We start from the raw sequence: 22,095 nt of genomic DNA on the forward strand, positions 1-22,095 counted from the left end.
ATTTACGGCGTTATTCTGTTTCCGATTTTATTGAAATTAAAACTAGCAAACTGTCCGATGCCTTACACTATCTATATACCTGTATGGTAAATGTCAACCTGTGTTACGTTACGTCTTAATATTGTTTATTTTTTGACATGTGCCGTCAGAATCCTCAAATACTTGACACTAACTTAAAACTGTATGTGGTGACAGTTTAGTATAGTATGGAGTAACTATTGTCCCAGAGCTGTAAGAAGTGTAAGAACCTCTTTTTCACACATGACAGCGTCCACAAAACGTAAAATCCTGTAATAATGGTTAAAAAAATCAAGTACTTAAAATTGTATTTTATACAATCGCGATATAATACAAAGCTTTTCAGTCGAGTACCATGTTTAGGCCACGAAGTTTTGCTGAGTGGCCTAACAGTACGGTACGAGAGTGAAAAACTTAATTATATCACTATTGTATACAATACTTTTTCTACGAGTCATCATCTTCATCGTCAATGGACGGAAATATCATCATTCATGCAAGTTTAAATTAATGTTAATAGCGTCGTTCACCGTTGTATCAACATCGAATTACCTAGTAACCAATTATTTGTAACAACCGTCTCTGATTGGCCGATAACGCCACAAATAAAAAAAATGTATTTCAGATGCAGAAAAATTTGCCAGGTATCGCAAATTAGTATATAAGTTGTATGATGTTCTATTTTTGAAATTATTACAGTTAACTTAAAGTCAACTATAATGAGATTAAGTACATATATTATTATAGTTGAGTCGGAATCGGAACTGCCATAGAGTATCCAACACTGAAAAGTTAGCACTTATAGTTTAGTCTGTGGTGTCCTAATTGACAGATTACAATCGACGAGTAGAAAAATAATATTTCCCTTACTTTAAACATAATCTAAAACATGTTACATTTTTGCGGATCTTCGTTAGTAAGTATTTTACGATATTAATTTATAACGCAAGATTTACTTATTAAACCATTTATCATTAATTTTTATTTTTAAACTAGTGCTGTGGCAGAGTGTAATTTCGATTCAAATGACATTTCAGTAAGTTGATAGAAATCGTATATTTGTTTAAGCGCCTCCTTGTCCATAGGGCCTAATCGATTCAACCAATTCGAAATTAATCGTTAGATTTGGCAAACGATACGCCTTAGCCACATCGCAACATATGTACTTCAAAACAAATGTGTCAAAAATGTGAACTTACGGATCCGGGACAATAGTTCTGATGAAATTCAGCAACACGACGCTTAGCCATATATTTCTGGTCAAGCATTATTATGTTATTCTTAAGGTTTTCACATTTATTCTTTCATTTATTATGTATGAAAATGAAAACCTACCAAGTGGCTTTAATTAATTAATATTTAAGCTTGCTCTTATGTAAGCATATAACGTAATCTTAAATGTAAACAAGACAAACAGGAGTGTAGGTGAACAAAAGAGCAAGTTTATGATGACTATTATACTCCAGGCAAAAAATATGCACACATGTGCGCGGGGCCACGGCTAAGACAAAAAAAATGACAGCTGCAGTTCTTATCAGTTTCGGTACATTAAATAATACTTTTAGATAGTATATTCCTTTATAGCACTGTATTGTTTGACAAACGAGCTCAGCTATCTTACTGTGGTGGTATTTTGCAAATAATAAGCGCAGTTCCACCACGTGGTAATAAAGAAAGTAAAATTTACGAGCAGCCTTTTGTACGTGAAGCTGAGTGAAGTGAGCGATGTGTTATTTTTACATTTTAGGATTTTTTATTTAATCTGGATGAGGCAGTTTAGAATTTTAGTTTATTTCAATTAGTCACTTGTAAGATCCCAGTTGATCAACACTTGAAGGCCTAGACATTTAACTTTAGCGGTGAATTTAAAAGTTATTGTCTTGTTGTTTTGTTAATTTTTTGTATTGTTACTGTTAATGTTTGAAACTCTTAACAACGAAGAAAAGTTTGATGTGGAGATATGCCACCAGAGTCGGAGATTCAACTTTATGTAGTCTCTGCAAGGATCGGACAAACAATGAGTTTCCGTGTCGTCATGGTACTACAGGATCTATCGCGAGGCATTTGACGTCAGTTCATTTGAAATCTGCTGTTACTGTTACGACATCAAACGAGTAAGTCAATTTTTTAAATAGGTGTAATCCATAATAAGTAAATGAAAGCAGCAAAGGTCTAAGTTTAAATACCATGAAAAAATAATTTTAAAGTTATTGCATGTAAATAGTATAACGAAGCTCACTTTATTAAGCAGTGCCTATTTATTATTTTTGAAACAATATATCAGTCATAAAACAGTGTTTACATCTTAATAAAATGATAATCCTGCGCCTTGAACCCTCTTAAAGTAGACTTTTTTTACTACCATCAATCTTATTACTATATAACGTAATTACACTAATTACCTAATTAAATAGTGGCTATAACAGTTAAGTAAGTTCGCGTAAAATGTATAACATAATTATTAACTAGGTATGTGTTAAAATTACGTTTCCGTGGATGTCATCCTATCGTCACATTCTTAATTTTTATACTAAATTGACAAATGTCTTACTCCTTGCATCAATAATTGAATGGTACCGTGAATACTTATCTTCCTATTAAATCTTATTAATCAGAGGGTAACTAGAGAGTTTTTGTCAACGAACATTGCAGACACATAATAAGCAGATTCAAGGGTATCACGGTGCACGGTTAAGCCCATATTACCACGTTAACGCATGGTATTTTTCAACCACAACCACTCAACAGATAAGCTTAACAAAGGATAAGGTATAGTCATGGTATAGTGCCATTTTAATAAACATAAAAGTAATATTTTAGTGAAAGTATAAGCATTTTTTGAATTTGTACTCGAAGCGTCGGTTGTAGCGTAGAGACAATGCTAACAGTGGTTATTTAATAATAAGTCGAATTTAGAATTATAACTGTTGAAAACCTTTGGATAGAGTAAAAAACTCAAATGACTGGAAGGAAACTTTATCTGAAACGGTTACCAAATCTAGCAGTTACCCTTACAAAAGGTTACCTACCCATATCGTTGGTATTTTTATAACCACTTCTAAATTAAGCCTATCGGAAACCCCGGATCGTTTATTTGGTTATATTTATTTATTACTTACATATTAATATTTGAAAAACCGCAGTATTGAATATAAATTTTAATTCAAAAGTAATTAAGATATAACCTCACGATACCTACATTTTTATTCATAACTTATAGAGACTGCATCCGATCTTATCTTCTCTCATGAAACGCCGCTGGCGGACCGAACGGGCGTGTCACGTGAATTCGTACGTACGTACGGACGGATCTACGAACGTACGTACCCTAATTTCACGTGATTTATTTTCACGTGACGAACGAACCAGAAATCCGTTGCCGTGTATCACGGCAACGTGCGTACGGCTACGTGTTCACGATACACGGTCACGACCGGGAGCCCTAGTACCTACCCAGGTAGTCGTGTGCGCCGAAATGTGTGGCACAGCCGGCACAGCTGATATTTTTTGCGACGTCATGGTCCAGATTCTAAATAAAAGGTTGGGTGTTTCAAATGGCCCTAATTGTATAGGACTGACCAATCTGTTCTGAATTTGAATGTTCCCTTCCTACTCACTCGAACACAGAGTTCTGTAATAATAGTGTAATTTCTAAATACTTGTATGTTGTAAGGTAGTAGTAAGGTATTAATACAGTTGATGTTTATTTATATGTAGGTAAGATGAAAGTACAGTCAACCAATCGGAACCCTAGGCCACTACAACCATGTCAAAATGACAAGCAGTAAGAGATTTCTTACAATCTGATTTATAACGTCACTATGACATAGTTCTACAGTGGCCTAGGGTTCCAATTGGTTGACAAGTAGTTGTACAAGGGATATTTTTTATACCACGCCACTGCGGCAAGCAAATACGGCTTTAGTAGTAGTTAGGTATTGTCATTGTTTTAACGGATGGTCTCATCGGGAGATGAACGCTGAAAGTCGCCATCGACACGCTAATATAGGTATGACAATTTGGAGCTTATGAATAAATATATTATATTTGAATCTTCGCTTTGCAGTAAACTACGCCATCGGCGAGGGTCCTCACGTGCTAGAAACTGGCCAGTACACGCAAACTGCGAATCCACCGTGCATCGCGCTGTCTCCCAACGCAGAGGTCCTGGCTGTTTCAGTCGACAACTCGGTCGAATTCTACGACACTTACACCGGTCAACTGTACGATACCGTGGAGAACGTCTACGCAACGGGTATGTTCACATAACACACCATTAAAACACTTCTTCATTTTTCATTCACGCATTCGTGCATTCATCTCTGCGGGCCGATTTTTGAGTCTCACTCGTTCGAATTCAGAAAATTGTCACTGAAAATAATAAGCAAGTCACCGTTTTCAACCGGTATTTTAGTGACAAAATCCCGTATGCGAGATTCAAAAATCGCCCCCCTGAACGGATTTCCTTCTTCCTATGGGCGTTGGGCGCCTCTGAAGGTCCCAGTCCTAGGCCTTATTTACAATGTCCATGGTGAATGTCTAGTACTCCATCGAGATTTAGAAATTAGAAGTATTAGTTGGTTGGTTGGAGTATTAACAAACTGGCGTCAATCCCTATTTTTTTTTTCAATTCTTTTGTTCTGCCAGCCCTTTGACGCAACACATCTCATAGAAGCATTATTGAAACAGGGGCAAGCTATGATGGCTCCATCTACGGAATCCTTCTATTCTTGCCAACTCCATTAGGAAAAGGTACTCGTATCATACGATGCTGTGCTTTCAATTTCTTTAAGCTTAAAAGCGTCGATGGAAACAAAAAAAAATAAGTTGGATAACTTTAGACCAAGCCAGCTTGGTGGCCATAATGGTAGCCCAGACTGGGAACTGGGAAGGTTTTAACTAAACGTCAATATTTAACCGTTGGAATGACTCGTCTATCAAAATCGCTGCGAAAATTAACTTGGTCTAACTCTACTTTTAATTTTATTCTTTACACTCAGATTTGTCTTTATTTGCCTCCCACAGTTTGCAGTATAATTTTAGCATAATCTTTCCGGTCTTAAGGCAGCCATGAACGAAGCATATGCTTGTTTAACACGTAAATGATGGCGTAAACGGCCGTGACCACATGGCCCTGGCTGTACCAATATTTACCAGCAAACCGACGGATTACCTTATTAAGGTATATCGACAATCGGGAACTTGACTCAACTAATCAATTTATTTCGCCGAGTATTGAGCAGCAATGTTGCAATTTATTGGCGAATTTTCAATCATATATGTATCTGCTAAAAGTTTTATTGCACAAAACAAACCAACAAATTGAAGGAAATTCAGTAGTATATTTGTGACAACGGAGTTCCAGGGGTTAAGAGAAAATTTTCCAAAAATCCGACTTTGGTCATTTATGTTATGAGTAAACTTAGGTGACGGTCATAGTTCTTATAGTTATTGACCCGCACAATGTAATTTACCATTCTATATTTAGGCAGAAATGTCTTATTAAAGTTATTAACCACACTATCATCCATGTATTACAATTTCGACATGTATCCATACTAATATTATAAATGGGAAAGTGTGTGTGTCTGTTTGTTTGTCCGTCTTTCACGGTAATACGGAGCGACGAATTGGTGATTTTGTATGTGGAGGTAGTTAAACGGATGTAGAGTGACATAGGCTACTTTTTGTCTCTTTCTAACGCGAGCGAAGCCGCGGGGAAAAGCTAGTTATCTATAAACGCAAATCAATATTGATCTGATCCTAAACTTCTAGAATGTTGAGATTTAAATACATCAAAGTAAAATGGGACAAGCGGAATTCGTATTCATCTTGCCGTATGATTATGACGCACCACTTCAGCAAATAAAGGAAGCTTTGGCTGAAATTACGACGTGGCATATAAACTCTATAAACAGTTTTCGTGCCAAGGATATTTCCTATTTTAGGCTAAACCACACTGTATGCATTATACAGCACATCGCGTCGGTTACCCGTGTATACGCGCGTGTATTCTCTGGCTGCAATGTACCTAATGTTTTCATTTGTTTATCAGTAAGCATACGACAGCAATTCCCGTCAACTTTGTACAATGCCACGTCAGCAAATTTTAATTGATCCTATTTTGTTACCAACATTTAGTAATATAATTCGACTTTCGTAAGATATATACAGGATAGTTGTTATAATTAAGAAAATATAGATACTAGAGAACCTTAATGACGAAATAAAACTTAACAAAATCTCAATTCATCAACAAAATCTTGGTAACAAAATAGGAATTAATAAAAACAAATTTAACTTTTCCCTTAATTTTTGTACAAACTTTTCGAGAACTGCTGACCAACACATCATGTACATTTGGGCGCGGAAATAAAAAATAGCTATGTAATAATTGTAGAAATGGAAAGTTTTTAAATATATTAAGCACATTTGGATCTTCATAAATTATTAGTTTAATATCTATTCTATTTTACAATAAATATATATTATGTAGTAAGAATGTAGGAAATAATGTAAGTAAAAAAAGATGCGTCGCGTGTTTCTCTTATGTTACAATGTGACTTCAGGCAGGGTCACTGCATACGCATATGTTCTGCAGCAAAATCAATTTTGTATTCAGAAAACAATGACGTGCACAGCTTGAGATTCGCTAGTCTTCCTCCTTTATTTTTTTACCGGTAGCAGGATTAGCAGGAACATCGACTCGTTTTGGCAGCTTGCTTAAAAGATATGAGGCCCTAAGGTTTTGGAGCATGCAATTTTAAGTATGAGAATATTCTATTCTTTATATGTACCTATATCTACCAGTCTTACATACTACTGTACCATTATACTCGTACCTTGTTACTTCGAGTATGCACGACTCGACCTAGCAGCTTACTTGATTAACTAAATTATTTAATCATCTCTCTTGGTATAAAATCGATAGTAGACTAGATATGACTAGTACAATGCATCGATTCTATATAATCGCATAAATTATAGAATCGTTCGCTTCCTGTAGCGTCTGCAAGTCCATAGGTTTTTTTCAATGTATGTATATAAGTAATTTATACAGTAAAATCCAACCAAACAACCGGCCATAAAAGTTGTTTTTGTTGATGGATAGATATCAAAACAGGCATAATTGTTGTTGTACGTATGAATAGTATAAAACCATTCAACATTTACTTTAAGACCGGTATTGAGAACTAGATGACCTAGTTTTTCACGTGGAAGATTTTAATGAGGTTCATGTGCATAGAAATCTATTTGTAGAATGTAGGTATGTCAACAAGCAAACCTAATGTATAGTGTTACGCAAAAATGTATACGCACTCGTGCACTTAAGTATGCACACAGATGCATATCATTAATGATATGCACACAGGATGGTGGTCTGTCTGTCTGTTTGTGTATGTGTCTGTCTGTGGCATCGTAGCTCCCGAATGGATGAACCGATTTAGATTAAGTTTTTTTTTTATTTGAAAACTGAATTAATCGGGAGTGTTCTTAGCCATGTTTCATGAAAATCGGTCCACTATGTCGCGGACGGGGTTTTTTTTTCAAGATTTGAATTTTGTGGTTAGGTTATATCCATAAGTAGTGCCCTCCACGGTAACCGGTTGCGATATTATGCAATGAAATTCTCAATCAATAGTTTTAGTGAATTGGTGTTAAATTAAATTAATTTAAACAAGGCGCCCGTTAACATTTATTTTTGTTTAATTACGCAATTTGAAGACTAACATACTAAAATTACATTTAAAAGCATAATTTATTTCTACACCTAATTGTATTCTTCAAAATTCAAATCTAATAGAGCAAAGCTTGTCATGGTCATGGACCATCTAAAAGAGGCTTGTCTGAGGTCATTATTTGTACGTTTTATGTTGTGATGTGACGTAAGTAATAGGTACGCAACAAAAAACGCTTGGCAACCTTTATGAACATTAACGCTCATAAAATGCTTTATGGTTGATGCTATCTTGTATTCGGTTTCTCCTTTTACGAATTATTTGCTATTAATTTGGCAGATTTAGTTTACTTCTTCACGGCAGGCGTATTTAGAAAATTAACTAACTATTTTGAAAGGCGTATTATGTTGCCAAAACCTGTTATAGTTTCACATAATAAAGTAGGTAGTGAAAACGACGTTGTGTAACGTTCGACTTGTCACTCTTTAGTCCAAAGTGGGTTAGGTGATTCAGGTCCTCAAATTAAAAATGCACTGTGGTCAGCAGTGACGGCTGGTGAAAATTTTTGCTAGGTTACACTGAGCAAAAAGAAACCAACCTTAACATTAGGTACTTTACTAGTCGTCAATTTTAGCAAGCCTGTGGAAATCGGCTTGTATGGACCAGCCGCTGCTGGTGGTCAGTAATAAAATCAACCGTTATTCAATATGCGAGGAGGCACCTCTGCAGTTATTCAAATTCTTTTATTTGTACCTATGTTTATTTAGCTTATAAAAATATATGATCTTGAAATCGATTTCAAGGTGGTCTCATGGTCTGACACATTAAGAAAGTTTATCCATATAAGTAGATGCTGAGTACATAGCCCTTGACCGTGTCATGTGTAGGTAGTGACTGTATTCGTCACGACGACGCTCGATCTCGGTTGCGACATAATGATGAAAAAATTAAGAAATGTTGTTTTATTTCAAAAAGAAATGACAGTAAAGATCAAGAAATAAAACTATGGAAACGGATTAAATCGCGTATAATGAATTTAAAATACATCCCGACGTTTCGAACTCTTTACAAGCGTTCGTGGTCAACGGGTGACTGAGGAAAAATTACAATGTGTAAAAGCTACCCACATACAAGAAATATTAACGAACCATGACCACAAATAATATAGATTTCTAAGGCAGGTTCACACACTATTAATAAAGCTAGTTATTAATGGTGTGAAAAATTACCATTACTATGTTAAAAAATAATTAACCAATTAATCTACACAAAATTGACAAAGAACAAACTGCAAATTTCCAACACCATACAGCACAAATGCCTCACAGCCTTCGTCGTGCTTGTTCCATTATCAGATGTACTACTGGATCCCAAGCCGGTGGTAAAGTAAAGCCATCTTCTCTATTAAAGTTTGGATATTTCTTGATCTCAATGATTCAGATTCAGATTCATTTATTTCATAATACAAATTACAGTATAAATTGCATGTCAATCTACAAGAATTCATATTACGATCGTCAAATACAATAATATAAATAATTTCATAATACCTAGTTCTCAAACTAAACGATTTAACAATATCTAATTAATGTTTAAGTATTATCTCCTGTAGCGGATCGTCAAATTACACAAATATAAGTTAAATTACAAGAAATTCAATAACATAAATATCGATTTATAATAATGGCCTCTCGCAACATTCTGGGTATATATCATTTCTCCTTAGCAAGAACCAGAGGCTTGCCGTAAAGAGTTCGAAACGTCGGGATGTATTTTAAATACGCGATTTAATCCGTTTCCATTGTTTTATTTCATGAGTAACTATCGCGGTAACCGAAGACAGTAAAGATCAACTTTAATTTCGACTTTAAACCGCATCGAAAATTTTAACTAGGTACAGTCGCCATCAGATATATAAGAGCGCCCGAGGTACTCAAAAATATCTGAACACGCCTCTAACGCCTAGGCAATAGAGGCGTGTTCAGATATTTTTGAGTACCTCGGGCGCTCTTATATATCTGATGGCGACTGTACCTAACATCGGTTGGAAGAAAGTTATGTCAGTTCATTATTTAAAAGGCACACTTTAAAATTATACGATAATTCAGAGCATTTTATACCAATATTCCATTCAATTGTCTTGTAATTTTTTCTCTGAATTAATTTGCACAAAATTCACGAAAGGTTTTTCCTTCTGGGAGTTTCCTTTAGTCATAATGCTCACAAGTCTCATAATAACATTAACAAGGATACATTTTAAACCTTTATGGGGGGCCTGTTGTTTTTAAGTAAAATTCCTATGATCTTGAAACTGCGTCATGTTGTTGTAACCAATCCGTAGAAACTATTAACACGTCACCTTTAAGTTTTGTTATTATTGATGGATCCGCGCTTGCTAAGAGCGAGGAAGCGATGAGCTGTCGGCGCCGGCGATAGAAAGGAACAAAACAAAAGTTAGTCGCTCCCATGTAAATAAAAGAAACGCGATGATATTTTATAGTTCGTCGCTGAGTGATGTAGCGTTTCTAGACTAGCTCATCGCTTAATACTCGTTCTTGATGGAACTAGTTCCTTTTAAGTTCAGAGTGCAAAGCGAGCGTGGATAGCTTTTAACACGAGTGTTTAAAGAGGGTGAAGAGAGTCCTGACCAGCTGTGTGAACAGCTAGCTATATCACTATCATCAGCTATAAATATGTCACTATCTTGTTTCTCTTTTACTGATATTTCTCTATTTTTCTCTTGTTTCAGTATCTTTAGTAAGTTTGTTCAAGTAGTCAAGACCTTATCCTTTAATCGCCCTTGGTGGCATTAATTTATTGCATTTTAAATTTTCACTGTAATAGCAGGGGCGGCTCACTCTGCGATTCTATCGCCGCGCTACAAGTACATCCTGGCGGCCGCGAGTTCGCGGCCTACACAGGGGTGGCGCGCGTTCTCACGGAATGCACGTTCACACTTTCTATTGTTACCTTACGTCGCGAGTTTTTTTCAGGTTCATATACGATGTCCTCGTGTCGAAATGGCTAAAAATACTTAGTTAAATAGACATCATGAATAAAATAAATACCATAGGACATTCTTACACATATCTGCTACTGATTAAGTCCCACGGAAAAGTTCAATAAGGCTTGTAATGTTGGAACTTGAACAAGAATATATAAATACAGTATATATACCTAGAAAGTACCCAAGACTTGAATATAATAGTATAACATTTTAATGTGAGTATTAATTCGTTTTAATCCATAGGTAACCCTATCGCCGGCCGCCGCGCACGTGCGGCTCGTTTCTTTGTGAGAATTTTGTAGGTATTTAAAAAGGCGGCATTTGGTGAACATCAAAGCAGTGGGCCTTCTGTACTTGTACATTAGGGTGGAGCGAAAAAACACTTTTCTGGAATTAGCAAACCTAATAGTTATCAATCAGTGCCCCTTAGTCTATGAAGCCTTTGTGCAAATTTTCAGTTTTTTAAATCAACATCTTTTGCCTCCGCATTAGGGTTGAAATTATGAAAATCTCATACAAACCTAAAAATTCAACTTTCAGATAAAAAATAAATTTCGGCAGTATTATGTTTAGTATATGTTATTGATACATATCATTATGAGAAACTACAAAAAGTTGCGAAAATAGTGTCAAGAATCGCCAAAGTTTGTCTAGTTTCAGTACATTCGCCAAAATAGCCGCTAAAATACTGAAAATTGGCGATTTTTAACGCTATTTTCGCAATTTTTGGTAGTTTCTTGGAATAATATGTATCAATAATGTATACTGAACATAATACTGCCGAAAAATATTTTTTATCTAAAAGTTGAATTTTCAGGTTTGTATGAGATTTTCAAAATTTCAAACCTAATGCGGAGGCAGAAGATGTAGATTTAAAAAGCTGAAAATTTGCACAAAGGCTTCATAGACTAAGGGGCATTGATTGATAACTATTAGGTTTGCTAATTCCAGAAAAGTGTTTTTTCGCTCCACCCTATATGTACAATTATATATTCTGTGGTAATAGTGCGTTGCGAGAAAAAGCCTTGATTAATCAAACTTCGGAAAAGTTTAAATTTTCTTTAATACCGTGGCTTCACCGGACTAATCCTTACGCCGTGTCATGCGTGCGGTGCGGCGGTGCGGTGATGCGACGCATACGAAATCAAACCTTATCGATATGGAAGCATGAGACGCGGTGGCGACGGTCGCGCGACCGTCGCCCACGCAAGACACGGCGTTACAAGTTTCCGTTGCTAACTTTTTCTGCCTGCAACAATTAGGATTCGGAACGTGTAGACAATAGGCCAAATTAATCAATCATTCGCTATCAGTAAGCATATTACTTACTGAGAGTACTTACATACTTAGATAACAAGATAAGACGGAACATTAAATCTAGATTGCGATAATAAAAGTAAAAATGTTTTGTATCGTGTTTATTGTCCTTTCCTGTCTAGGTATAGACCTGTTTACCTGTGCAATGTAATTTACGACTCAACTTACGTTCAAGCATCGTTACAAAATCCCCTGTGGACGATGTCATTATTTAGCAATATTATTAAGTGGAGTGTCTCCCACTACAATCATTATTATAGGTAGTATCTGGTACACGTGTAAAACTATACACGTGCTAAGTGGATACAAACAATATGTAAGTGTTGCGTAAACATGATAAATAATTCTATTCTAGATATCGGACCGACTTACATATAAGTTCGCGAGATGAACACGAAGTGATTTGTTTATTAACGTAATCTATTTATAGATTCACTTTAAGTATTGGCTTCGATAGTCTGTGGACTTAACTAGGGATTGCAATCCGGTCTGATATCAAATCCGGCCGGATTTTGGCCCCAATCCGGCGGATCCGACCGGATTGGCCTTAAGGATTAAAATTACCCAAATACTAACTTTTTTGTATGTTTTCAGCATAATATGAGAAATATGATGGTATTTTGCTTCACGATTAATAAACCAAAAGTTGAAAGCTTAGAAATCAACATTTTTACCAGGTAACAAGTAAATTTTACTAAAATAATCAGTCGCAAATAAATTTCTTTCGTTATTTTTAAACTTTCATAGGATAACAAAATTAGAGCTTTTAAGATACAATTAAGAACGTACATTATAACATTACCTACATGCATTATGAAACAAAAAAGATAATTATGTTTTGTGTTATTTTACAGTTAACTTTTCTCACACGCAAAGAAGAACTAAAAAAAATACAGTAGCTAAATTAAAGTCATCAAGAGTAATTGACCTTAGTATTATTTGCTATTGCTGAAACCACAATCTTACTGGATACCTTTTAAAAATGTTCATATTTAAGCTTTGAATTGTTTTTTTATGATTCTTGTAGCAATGTGCCCTCATACTTCTTATATCATGCTGAAAACGTTGTTGTTCTTGTAGTCCTACGTCACCACAGAGATGCAAAGGGCCTTCTCAAGCTCGCGCCATGCCTTCCTATCTTCAGCTACCCTCGTGGCCTCGCTCCAGCTCGACCCGGTCGCTCGTAGTTCATCCTCAACGGACCGCTTCCATGAGTTTACAGGGCGCCCGGAGCCAAGGCTCCTTCCAGCGGCAGGCGATTTCCAGCCGAAAGAAATGGTTGCGTTATTTCGTTAGAAGGAACTCTTGGAATTGTGTGCTACCAATGTACTTTTTGTGTCGCGGTTTCCTCACTAATGGGTGTTTGCTGGCATATACTCAATAGGTCTTGATTTCGGATAGTGTTTGGCCAGAAAACGTGAAGGATCGACCTCAGTGACATGTTAACGAAAAGTTTGGTCGTATGGCCCTTTGTCACTCTCCACTATTCCACATTTTGCATCCAAGCAAACAATTGCACAGATTTCACTACAGATTCAAAGACGGAAAGTTTGACGCAATACTTGAGCACATTATTTTACTTCCAAACGCCCTAGTAATGCAAAAAACGTACGTACCGGATTGCAATCCCCTGTTGAGCTACGTTCAAATGTTAGAGTAAATGTAATTTTTTTGCACTATTCTAACATATTAAATTACATTACCGGATCCGGTACCGGATCTGGCGAATTTCACCGGATCCGGTAGCATGAAAAAAGCACCGGATCCGGCCGGATTACCGGATCCGCCGGACCGGATTGCAATCCCTAGACTTAACACAGATATCGAAAAATTGGGGCATCATCTCGTATCGTAGTTGTGTGTAAAAAATTCAGAACTGATAGGTGGCATGAATTACGTTCATACGTTTTGCGCGACTTCAAGTACGGTTGGACTACTATGGACTCGCATGCATGTTTGTGGAGCCATAAGTATGTATTTATAATGTTTTCTTCTCGCTTCTTTCTGATTGTTTCTTAATAGTAATAATGTAATCATAACACTGAATCTGCGGATGAGATCGAGTACCTACTACGAATAGAGGAAATGCCAAAGTTCGAGCACCGAGGAGTCGCGACCTTGCAAGGCAGAAATAGACCACTTTAATTATGTTTTTCAAAATATTATCGTTACTCGCAAGCCGATGGATATAATAGGCGCAGTTTTTGTATGTAGATTGGTAATAACAAATCAGTAACAATCAGAAGCTCGATATTTGTGAAAGGTTCCGATATATTTAGACGGTGAATCGGGTCGAAAATGTAGATCCGATGTTGTCATAAATGTTGCCTTACCTTGATACCTGCATGTCATTTAGTAATTACAAATTAGGTACTTAATAAATTACTATTACCTACAACCCTGAAATGTAGGAAGTCAATTAACCGTATGTTAATTTATTAGAAAATCATTGGGTCGCATCCTTTCCTATAAATATCGCATACCAATACCTAAGTATAAACTTGTTGGAGGTCATCTTTATTATTTCTTGCACTCTATCGGATGGTTGGTATCGATTTCATCCATGATTAAAGTGTTATAGTTTCTAACCTCGCAAAAGTTACCTAACATGGACTCATAAATACACAACAACAACAAGTACACAATAGTTATTTGTTTTACAAGGGGGCAAAGTTGTTCTTTAACCGCACGTGCCAATATTGATACCCGAGCAAGCGAAAGATTCCAATATTGAAAATATTCAAAAAGTGGAATCTTGAGCATTGTGAGGGTTTCAAGGCACGAAGGTTAAACAAACTTTGCCGCCGAGTGAAACACAAAATTTTTCACCACGCTAACACAAACAAAATTCTGACTATAAATCATCAAACTAAGTCAAATCTATCAATTTATTCAATATTTATGATTCAAAATCATCATTTATAGGTAAATTCTACCAGAAAGCTCAAGATATCAAGTTAAAATTTGTATGAAATTACTTTGCACTCTTGTGGATAAAATGCGATTTTGCTATATGTTTTCGAATAGCAAAGTAAGCCTTTACCAGTTGGTGTGGTGAAAAATAATTTAACTTTATTTGATACAGCCTCTTAATAACATAACGGTGTTTTATCGTGAGGAAATTGGAATAATCCGAACAGGGCCTTAATTTACCCTCTGATTTGGAAGGTCGGTTTGGTTGTCGCTTTAAAAAAAATGCTTCGAGGCTCTCATGAGTCGTGGTAAAATGCCAGAATAACGCAAAGAAGTAGAATAACATTATGTTAGGTACTTCATCGCGATTTCTTGCTATCTTACAAAACTGATGCGTCATAAGTTTGTTAATTAGGAATTAACAGAGTAAAAGAGTCCGTTTTTACGCTGACAACTATTTTGATAAGGTACAGCGGGACAAATCTCGACTGGGGCAAATATAACTGGTCCATTTATTCCATGTTTTACAATGTTTGCATTATTGAATAGTGTCCGTGTATAATAGGCGTGTTCCGTGGATACATGTAGAAATCAACATCATAGTGTAATAATGGAAAAAATGGATTAGTTACAATTGTATTCAATTGCCCCCAGTCCAGATTTGCCCGCTGTACCTTATCACATATTGTGCAAGGGTTATTTTAGACGTCAAACTTACCAAACTATCTATGACGTTTGCATAACACGTACAAAACCTGCCCTAATCAAAATCTCTGTCAACGTAACTTGATATGACTAATTATGTTACCTTCATTTACCGAGTGCATCATAACAACGTCATCTTCAAAATGATAATGTCTTCATTGTTTACTTTAATTGCGGCTCATTTTATATTGTAAGTACCTAAATACATCACCATCATCATGGCGACATTATGGGATACAATATTTGATCTATGTCTCTTCCTCTCCTTAATTCCTGGGGAGCTTGTTTCTTTAACAACTCTTTTTTGCTCATAACGTGCCCCGCCCATGTCCGCTTTCGTTGCTCATTGATGGACACGATATCCTTAACTTTGGTCTTACTTCAAACCTAATCATTACGTTTCCGGTCTCGTAGGGCTATAAGTAAATTATTAACCAATTAACTCAGTTCCAGTCGAAGCACCGGCCAAAATCAATAACGTTTGTATGTATTTTTAACTCTCGAGGCTATAGGAAGTCTGCATTTATTGAGCGGGCAGTCAAGGCTCCTTTATCTATAGTCTATACCTACGTCGACGTCGATATCTCATCCTATGTTATCAGGAGTTCTTACAATCGCTTGTGAACAATGGGCAGTTGAGAGTTTTGGTAAACCAGTATAAGTAGTACTTTGATGCAATGTTTACAAACATAACATAAACACTTACGATCTCTACAACTCTTGAACTGTTGAAACTCTTAGCTTCAGGGATGGGAACCGGAGACATTAAGTAGTTTCCAAAGTATAACATAGAGAAACTGATCCGTGTGTGTTTCTTGGTCTAACGCAGAAGTACAGCTGCGAAATTGCATGGAGAAATTATGAATGAATTCTTGATAAATTCGTCATGCATAAGTAGTCGAATCGCGTTTGTCGCCACTGTTTGTTCTGCTCTCTTTCACTGAGTGGTCGTGTTCCTTAAATATTATAAGAGGACGAAAGAGAAAAGAGTATTCGTATCTCGCAGTACACGTTACACTGGTTCTCCTAATCGTCTCCCAAGCATTCGAGTAGCGATTGAAATACACGGACAGGACGTGTCGGGTACACATTAAGTACAAATAAAGACGCCCTTGCCTTGCCGGACGGAAGGGCATGAAACAGTCACAATGTTTGCAATTAGTATATGAGCCCACATTATACTTTTTATGATAATTGTTTTGCGTGTAGCTTGTTTTTGTATTGTTTTATTAGTATAGGGGACAAAATATGTGACTAACAATGTCTAAGCAGTCTATTTTAATGCTTCAAACCAAACTATGATTTGTAATATTTTTAATCTTCTTGTGTGGGCGATGGGCTGGCCACCTGTAACTGTAATCTTACAGTCCTTGATATTTTGAGGGGTGTCTTGTAGGTACGAGTACTTACTACCTGCGTGTGGTCTATTATTATTACGTTAACCGTTGCGTGGGTCCTTTGTGACGACAAGTACGACAACTTGTAATTCTTTGTATTGTTGTATTATTAAACGCCAACCGTGTGAAAATAGATTAAGTACCTACTTATACATAGAATAGAAACTATAGGGCTATGCTAGGTAATAGGTAAATTGTGTGTTCCGTTCCGATAAGTTCAGACTATTGATTAATTCTAAAAATGAAAATAACCAACATTTTTAGGTAGATTAATTGCCTTAAATATTTTCCACCATTAAAAATTCGCTACTCCTGTTTCACTCCGATGGATTCGTAGAAATATAAAGCTGCTCAAAAATTTCTGGATAACATTGCTACTTTTCATCAAAACTGTTTTGTACATCTGCAAGTACCCAATTTCCAAATACGTACCCAAGCCTACATTTAATTATGGTCACTATATAGATCTAGTAGCTACGTATGCTATTGCTACGTATACGAAGCCTAGTCAATATTGACGGAAAAAAAAATAAACATTACATGCACTTCGTATTTCGCTATCGACGAGACTCGAAAAGCATCACTTGTTAAGATTTTGGCCATAACGCCATTGGTCGATAGAAACCGTTGGACGACACAGTTGGCCTAATGTCTCTTAGCTGCCAAGCGAAAGTTGCTTATTTGAATATTGCTAACGGATTGTTTTCATCTTGTTATGTATGTGGCGTGTCCTTTGGAGATAATAAACGAGTGAACAAATAAACAAGTCTTTTCATCGCACTTGTTCATTAAACTTATGTCTTAACACATACTTATTGATTTATATGACGGCAACTGACGTAATATTTTTCTTTGGATGTGTAGGTATTGTATCTATAGCTTGTGATCTAGAATCTTCATTAATATAACTATGTTTCAAGGCTTTTTAATTGGTTTATTTTTGTAGTTTTATACGTAAAATTAATTTTCAGTTTAACCCAAAAAAATATTGGTTTATACTGTTTATAGGTACATATTTCATCTTGCTCTCCCGAATAAGGTGTATTAGGGTAATTCCGACTGACAAAAATGCTCTGGTGATTCCGAAAGGGGACTCTTGATATGACGGTGATTTTTATGTGACTTTCGTAATTACGAAAGTCACATAAAAATCACCGTCATATCAAGAGTAATTCGTCCGAGAGTCGTCTAATTAGACGACTTTCGGAATTACCCTAATGCACCTTACTTATTTTTGATTAACTGATGATAGAACTGGTGGCCAACATCTGTTAAGATATAAACTTGCCTTTGTGCTCTGTATTTCATCATTCTCTTGCCCTGTTCTCATTATTTGGGGTCGGCGCAGCAGATTTTCCTCCTCCATTCCTCTCTATCAGCCGTCATTTCCATACTAACACTTTTCACTCTCATATCATTGTTCACACATTCCATCCATCTTTTCTTAGGCCTTCCACTACCGTTGTAACCATCCACCTTCATCTTTATCACTCGTTTTATAACATTGCTTTCATTCCCTTCCTTTTGTGCTCTGTATTTGTACATTGCAATGTTGACATGCCTTGTGTCACATGCAATACTGTTTATGTAGTAGGTACCATAAATACATGTCATATGCCCACCAACTACTTAGTTGCACTTTAATATGCGTCTTATGACATTGTAAAAGTCGTAAAGCCAATCAATGACCAGCAATCTCAAAGTAGTACTTTCAATTACATTTATTGCCCCTTCATAATCGCTAATTTCTAGCCATGCATTACAGGTTTAATTACATTGAAAAACCACGCCAGATATGCTTTTCAGAATTAAGGTTAATATTTATGTTTCAGGTTTAATAAATCATATGAAATTCGACGCGAGTGGGAAGTACCTATTCGTCTGCGGGGAAAAAGTGGTAAGGATACTCCACAACGTGTGCGGGTATCAGACTACGATAGATAGCTGCACGCGTCTTCTTGCTACGAGGCAGACATCCGCTACTACAGAACGGTTGAATAAAACTATACAAGAGTGCAAGCGGACGCTTGCAAAGTTCGGGAAGTAACTCGACTTTGCCAATATCCCATGTGCCATTGCTGACGAGCTTTGGGCGATTCGGATGCCCGGGTGCCCAATTTGAATTGAGAAAGTGTCGGAACGCTGGCTACCGCGACTAACCATGAAGTGACAAGACGAATGGCAAAATTTGACAGTTCAGTTCTGCCGTGACTGTCCCACTTAAGTATAAGTAAAAAGGTAGGAATATAGTAACTGCGTCACACTTTCTCGAGTTAATTTGGGCCTTTGAATAGAACCGTAATATTGGACTGTAGTGTGCCTGGACAGCTGGCTCGCTTGTGCTCACAAAGCATTGGAATAACTGCCCAGTTCTCTTAGTCTATTGCATTTATTGTCACAAAAGTATTTTTTATATAATTTTACACCATTATTGGAGAAAAGTGGACTGTATACTGTATTGATATTTATTTCTAATTTGATAATATGATCTCAACAGCATTTCATATATTTTGTATTTTTTGGAAATAATTTATGATTATTTTATAATTTCTCGAAAACTGAAAGCATATTTATTGTAATTTAACATCTTAAACTCTTATATTTTGTAAACGTTGTATGTGCAGTGACTGCAACATAAAGTATTTTTGAAAGTATATGCTTCAAATTATCAGAATAAAAAGATGTTTGACCGCAATCATTTGTTTATACTGACGATTACTGTCATAGGTCAGCTAGGTCTTTCATTGTACTATCCGCTGCAAAAGTGCATGGAGAAATTATGAATGAATTCATTGATACATTCGCCATCCACTTTTGCAGCGGATAGTACCTACATCTGATGCATTTTATATTGAAAACTTATTTTGGATCTTTTTACATTTATCTTTGACAGTCCTTGTGGTACGTAAGTTCCAGTATAGCATTTATTTGTTTTAAGTATTATACAAGTATAAGTATTTTGGCAGACTAAAGACTATTTTAAATAAAATTGTTGTTCCTGTAACATGAGACCAGAATCACCTACTTTAATTTTTCAATTAGCCTGCAGATGTGTGACGAATATCGTGTTTAGATTTGCGATTTGACTTATTACATGCAACTTTCACGGTTGTATGGTTTTTTATCACTATACAGCGTGTGTATTCCATACGGGCGAATATCTTAATAACGATTTGTATCGGACCTAAGGACTAAGGAGCCTAACTACATGGTTTTTTGAATAGACGAGTTTTTTTTTCATACATATAATTCAGCACGTAATGTTTTACGTCCACATCAATTAGCGTACCTACCTAATTGTCATATCAAATAAAGTTGGACGGCGTACGTTGCCGCTTGGTTAGATTTAAAAAAATTATTACTCTTAATTAATAACACTTTAACAAATCCTATACGATTCGTATGATCAGATACTATAACTGGATACATTATTCGCCCGTATGGAATCCACACGCGGTATGTATTATGTATATTATTATTATTTACCCCCTCTGAGTACCTACCTAATGTGTTTATTAAGTTCAGTTAAGGTCTAAAATATACGATTTTATCCTTCCAATATTATCACATTCACGGCTAAGAACCCGCTAGTCGTGTTCATTCATATTATATAGAAATTGGGGTGCTTGGCGCTGAATGTGTTTGTTTCTGGCATTTTGGCCATTGCGATATTGAATACCTATTACATTTCCATCCCGGTAAATCCCCGAATGAGCCAATATGGAGATTTGAGTCCTAATGTTTCTATTTTCTGAATAAAGTCATTATAATAAAGCTTCGACTTTTATTTGTTCTCTATACCAAAATACATACTTGGTCATTTTCAGAATTTGGGACACCTCAATTAGCGAAAGTTGTTAACAAAAATTAACTCACTGTGAGTTTTGTGACATAATTAAGCATGAAATTTCAATAAAAATATTGTTATTGTGTTAATTACATAAACTTTAAGCGACAATCTACATTCAGAATGTGAAAAATTTTCTAGACAGATTTTATGCTTAATTGTCGTCACGAAACTGACAGCGAGTTAATTTTTGTTAACAACTTTTGCTAATTGGGTGGACCCAAATTCTAAAAATGCTCACTTGTTGAAAGAAAACTAGAAATTCACAGACAAGACATATATACAATTATTTCTAACGTTAAATAACGTTCCTCTAAGTGAGTTTTCACATTATCCGATCCGATATCGGATTTCAAAGGCAAAAATCAAAGATAGCGGCTTAAATGTATGGGTCCTACATCCAATATCGGATCGGATCATATGAAAAGCACTAAGGCTTTAATTTAAATACAAATAATGGGGAAATTATTAACTTAACCTTATTTTATTATAATATCTTAGGGACTATCCATTGGTCGCGCCAGAATGTAGGTAAAAAAAAAAACAAAGAAGTCATTATGTACCTTTACAGGATTTATTAACGTCATCATCTCTCACAAAAGTGACATAAACAAGTATACTGAGATACTTCGTGATCTAATTAAGTACAGTTTCACAGCTTTTGACAAACACAAAGATCTTTGACAATACAATAAACATTGTGTTTACTCAATTCCTTTAATTTGAATAATTAGAAAATAGAGTTGATGCCAAAATAGTTTCTTTAAAAATCAACAAGTACTCTTTACTACCAATCTAACCTATGGTTGGCTATTGCATAAAAATAAATTATTTTTATATGCATATGTTAAATGTTATATTTTGTACCAATCTGCTGTTGCAACTGTATTTATATTAAGATATCGTAATTACAATTTTGATCTATTTCGTCTTAACATTAAGTGTATATTGTGACACAGTATAAGACCCGTAGTAATTCTTCTAACAAACGTACGCCGCGCCGCGTGGTATGTATGCGCGCCGTTTTCGTACACAACACATGTAAGCGGACGAGAATGAACGAGAATGAATCTTTCTCATCCGCTTAAATGTGTTGTGTACGTACACGGCGCGCATACATACATAGGTACATACCGCGCGGCGTAGGCACGTTTGTTAGAAGAATTATTACTAGTGTTATAAAGTGATTGTGATTTATATTAGGAGGACCAA

At 35.9% G+C, this 22,095-nt stretch overlaps 1 protein-coding gene across 1 annotated transcript in view; it reads left to right on the top strand.

The window, feature by feature from the left end:
* The window catches only part of LOC125230592 (transducin beta-like protein 2), a 108,741-nt gene extending 88,455 nt beyond the window's left edge, over positions 1–20,286 (top strand). Inside the window, exons 5-6 of the mRNA XM_048135795.1 lie at positions 4,085–4,273; positions 18,869–20,286. Of these exons, the coding sequence (XP_047991752.1) occupies positions 4,085–4,273; positions 18,869–19,083 (404 nt within the window). The 3' untranslated portion in view covers positions 19,084–20,286. The remainder of the gene's footprint in view (positions 1–4,084; positions 4,274–18,868) is intronic.
* Positions 20,287–22,095: the final 1,809 nt, after the last annotated feature.

This window comes from Leguminivora glycinivorella, chromosome 10, assembly GCF_023078275.1.
Source record: "Leguminivora glycinivorella isolate SPB_JAAS2020 chromosome 10, LegGlyc_1.1, whole genome shotgun sequence".
Classification (NCBI taxonomy): domain Eukaryota; kingdom Metazoa; phylum Arthropoda; class Insecta; order Lepidoptera; family Tortricidae; genus Leguminivora; species Leguminivora glycinivorella.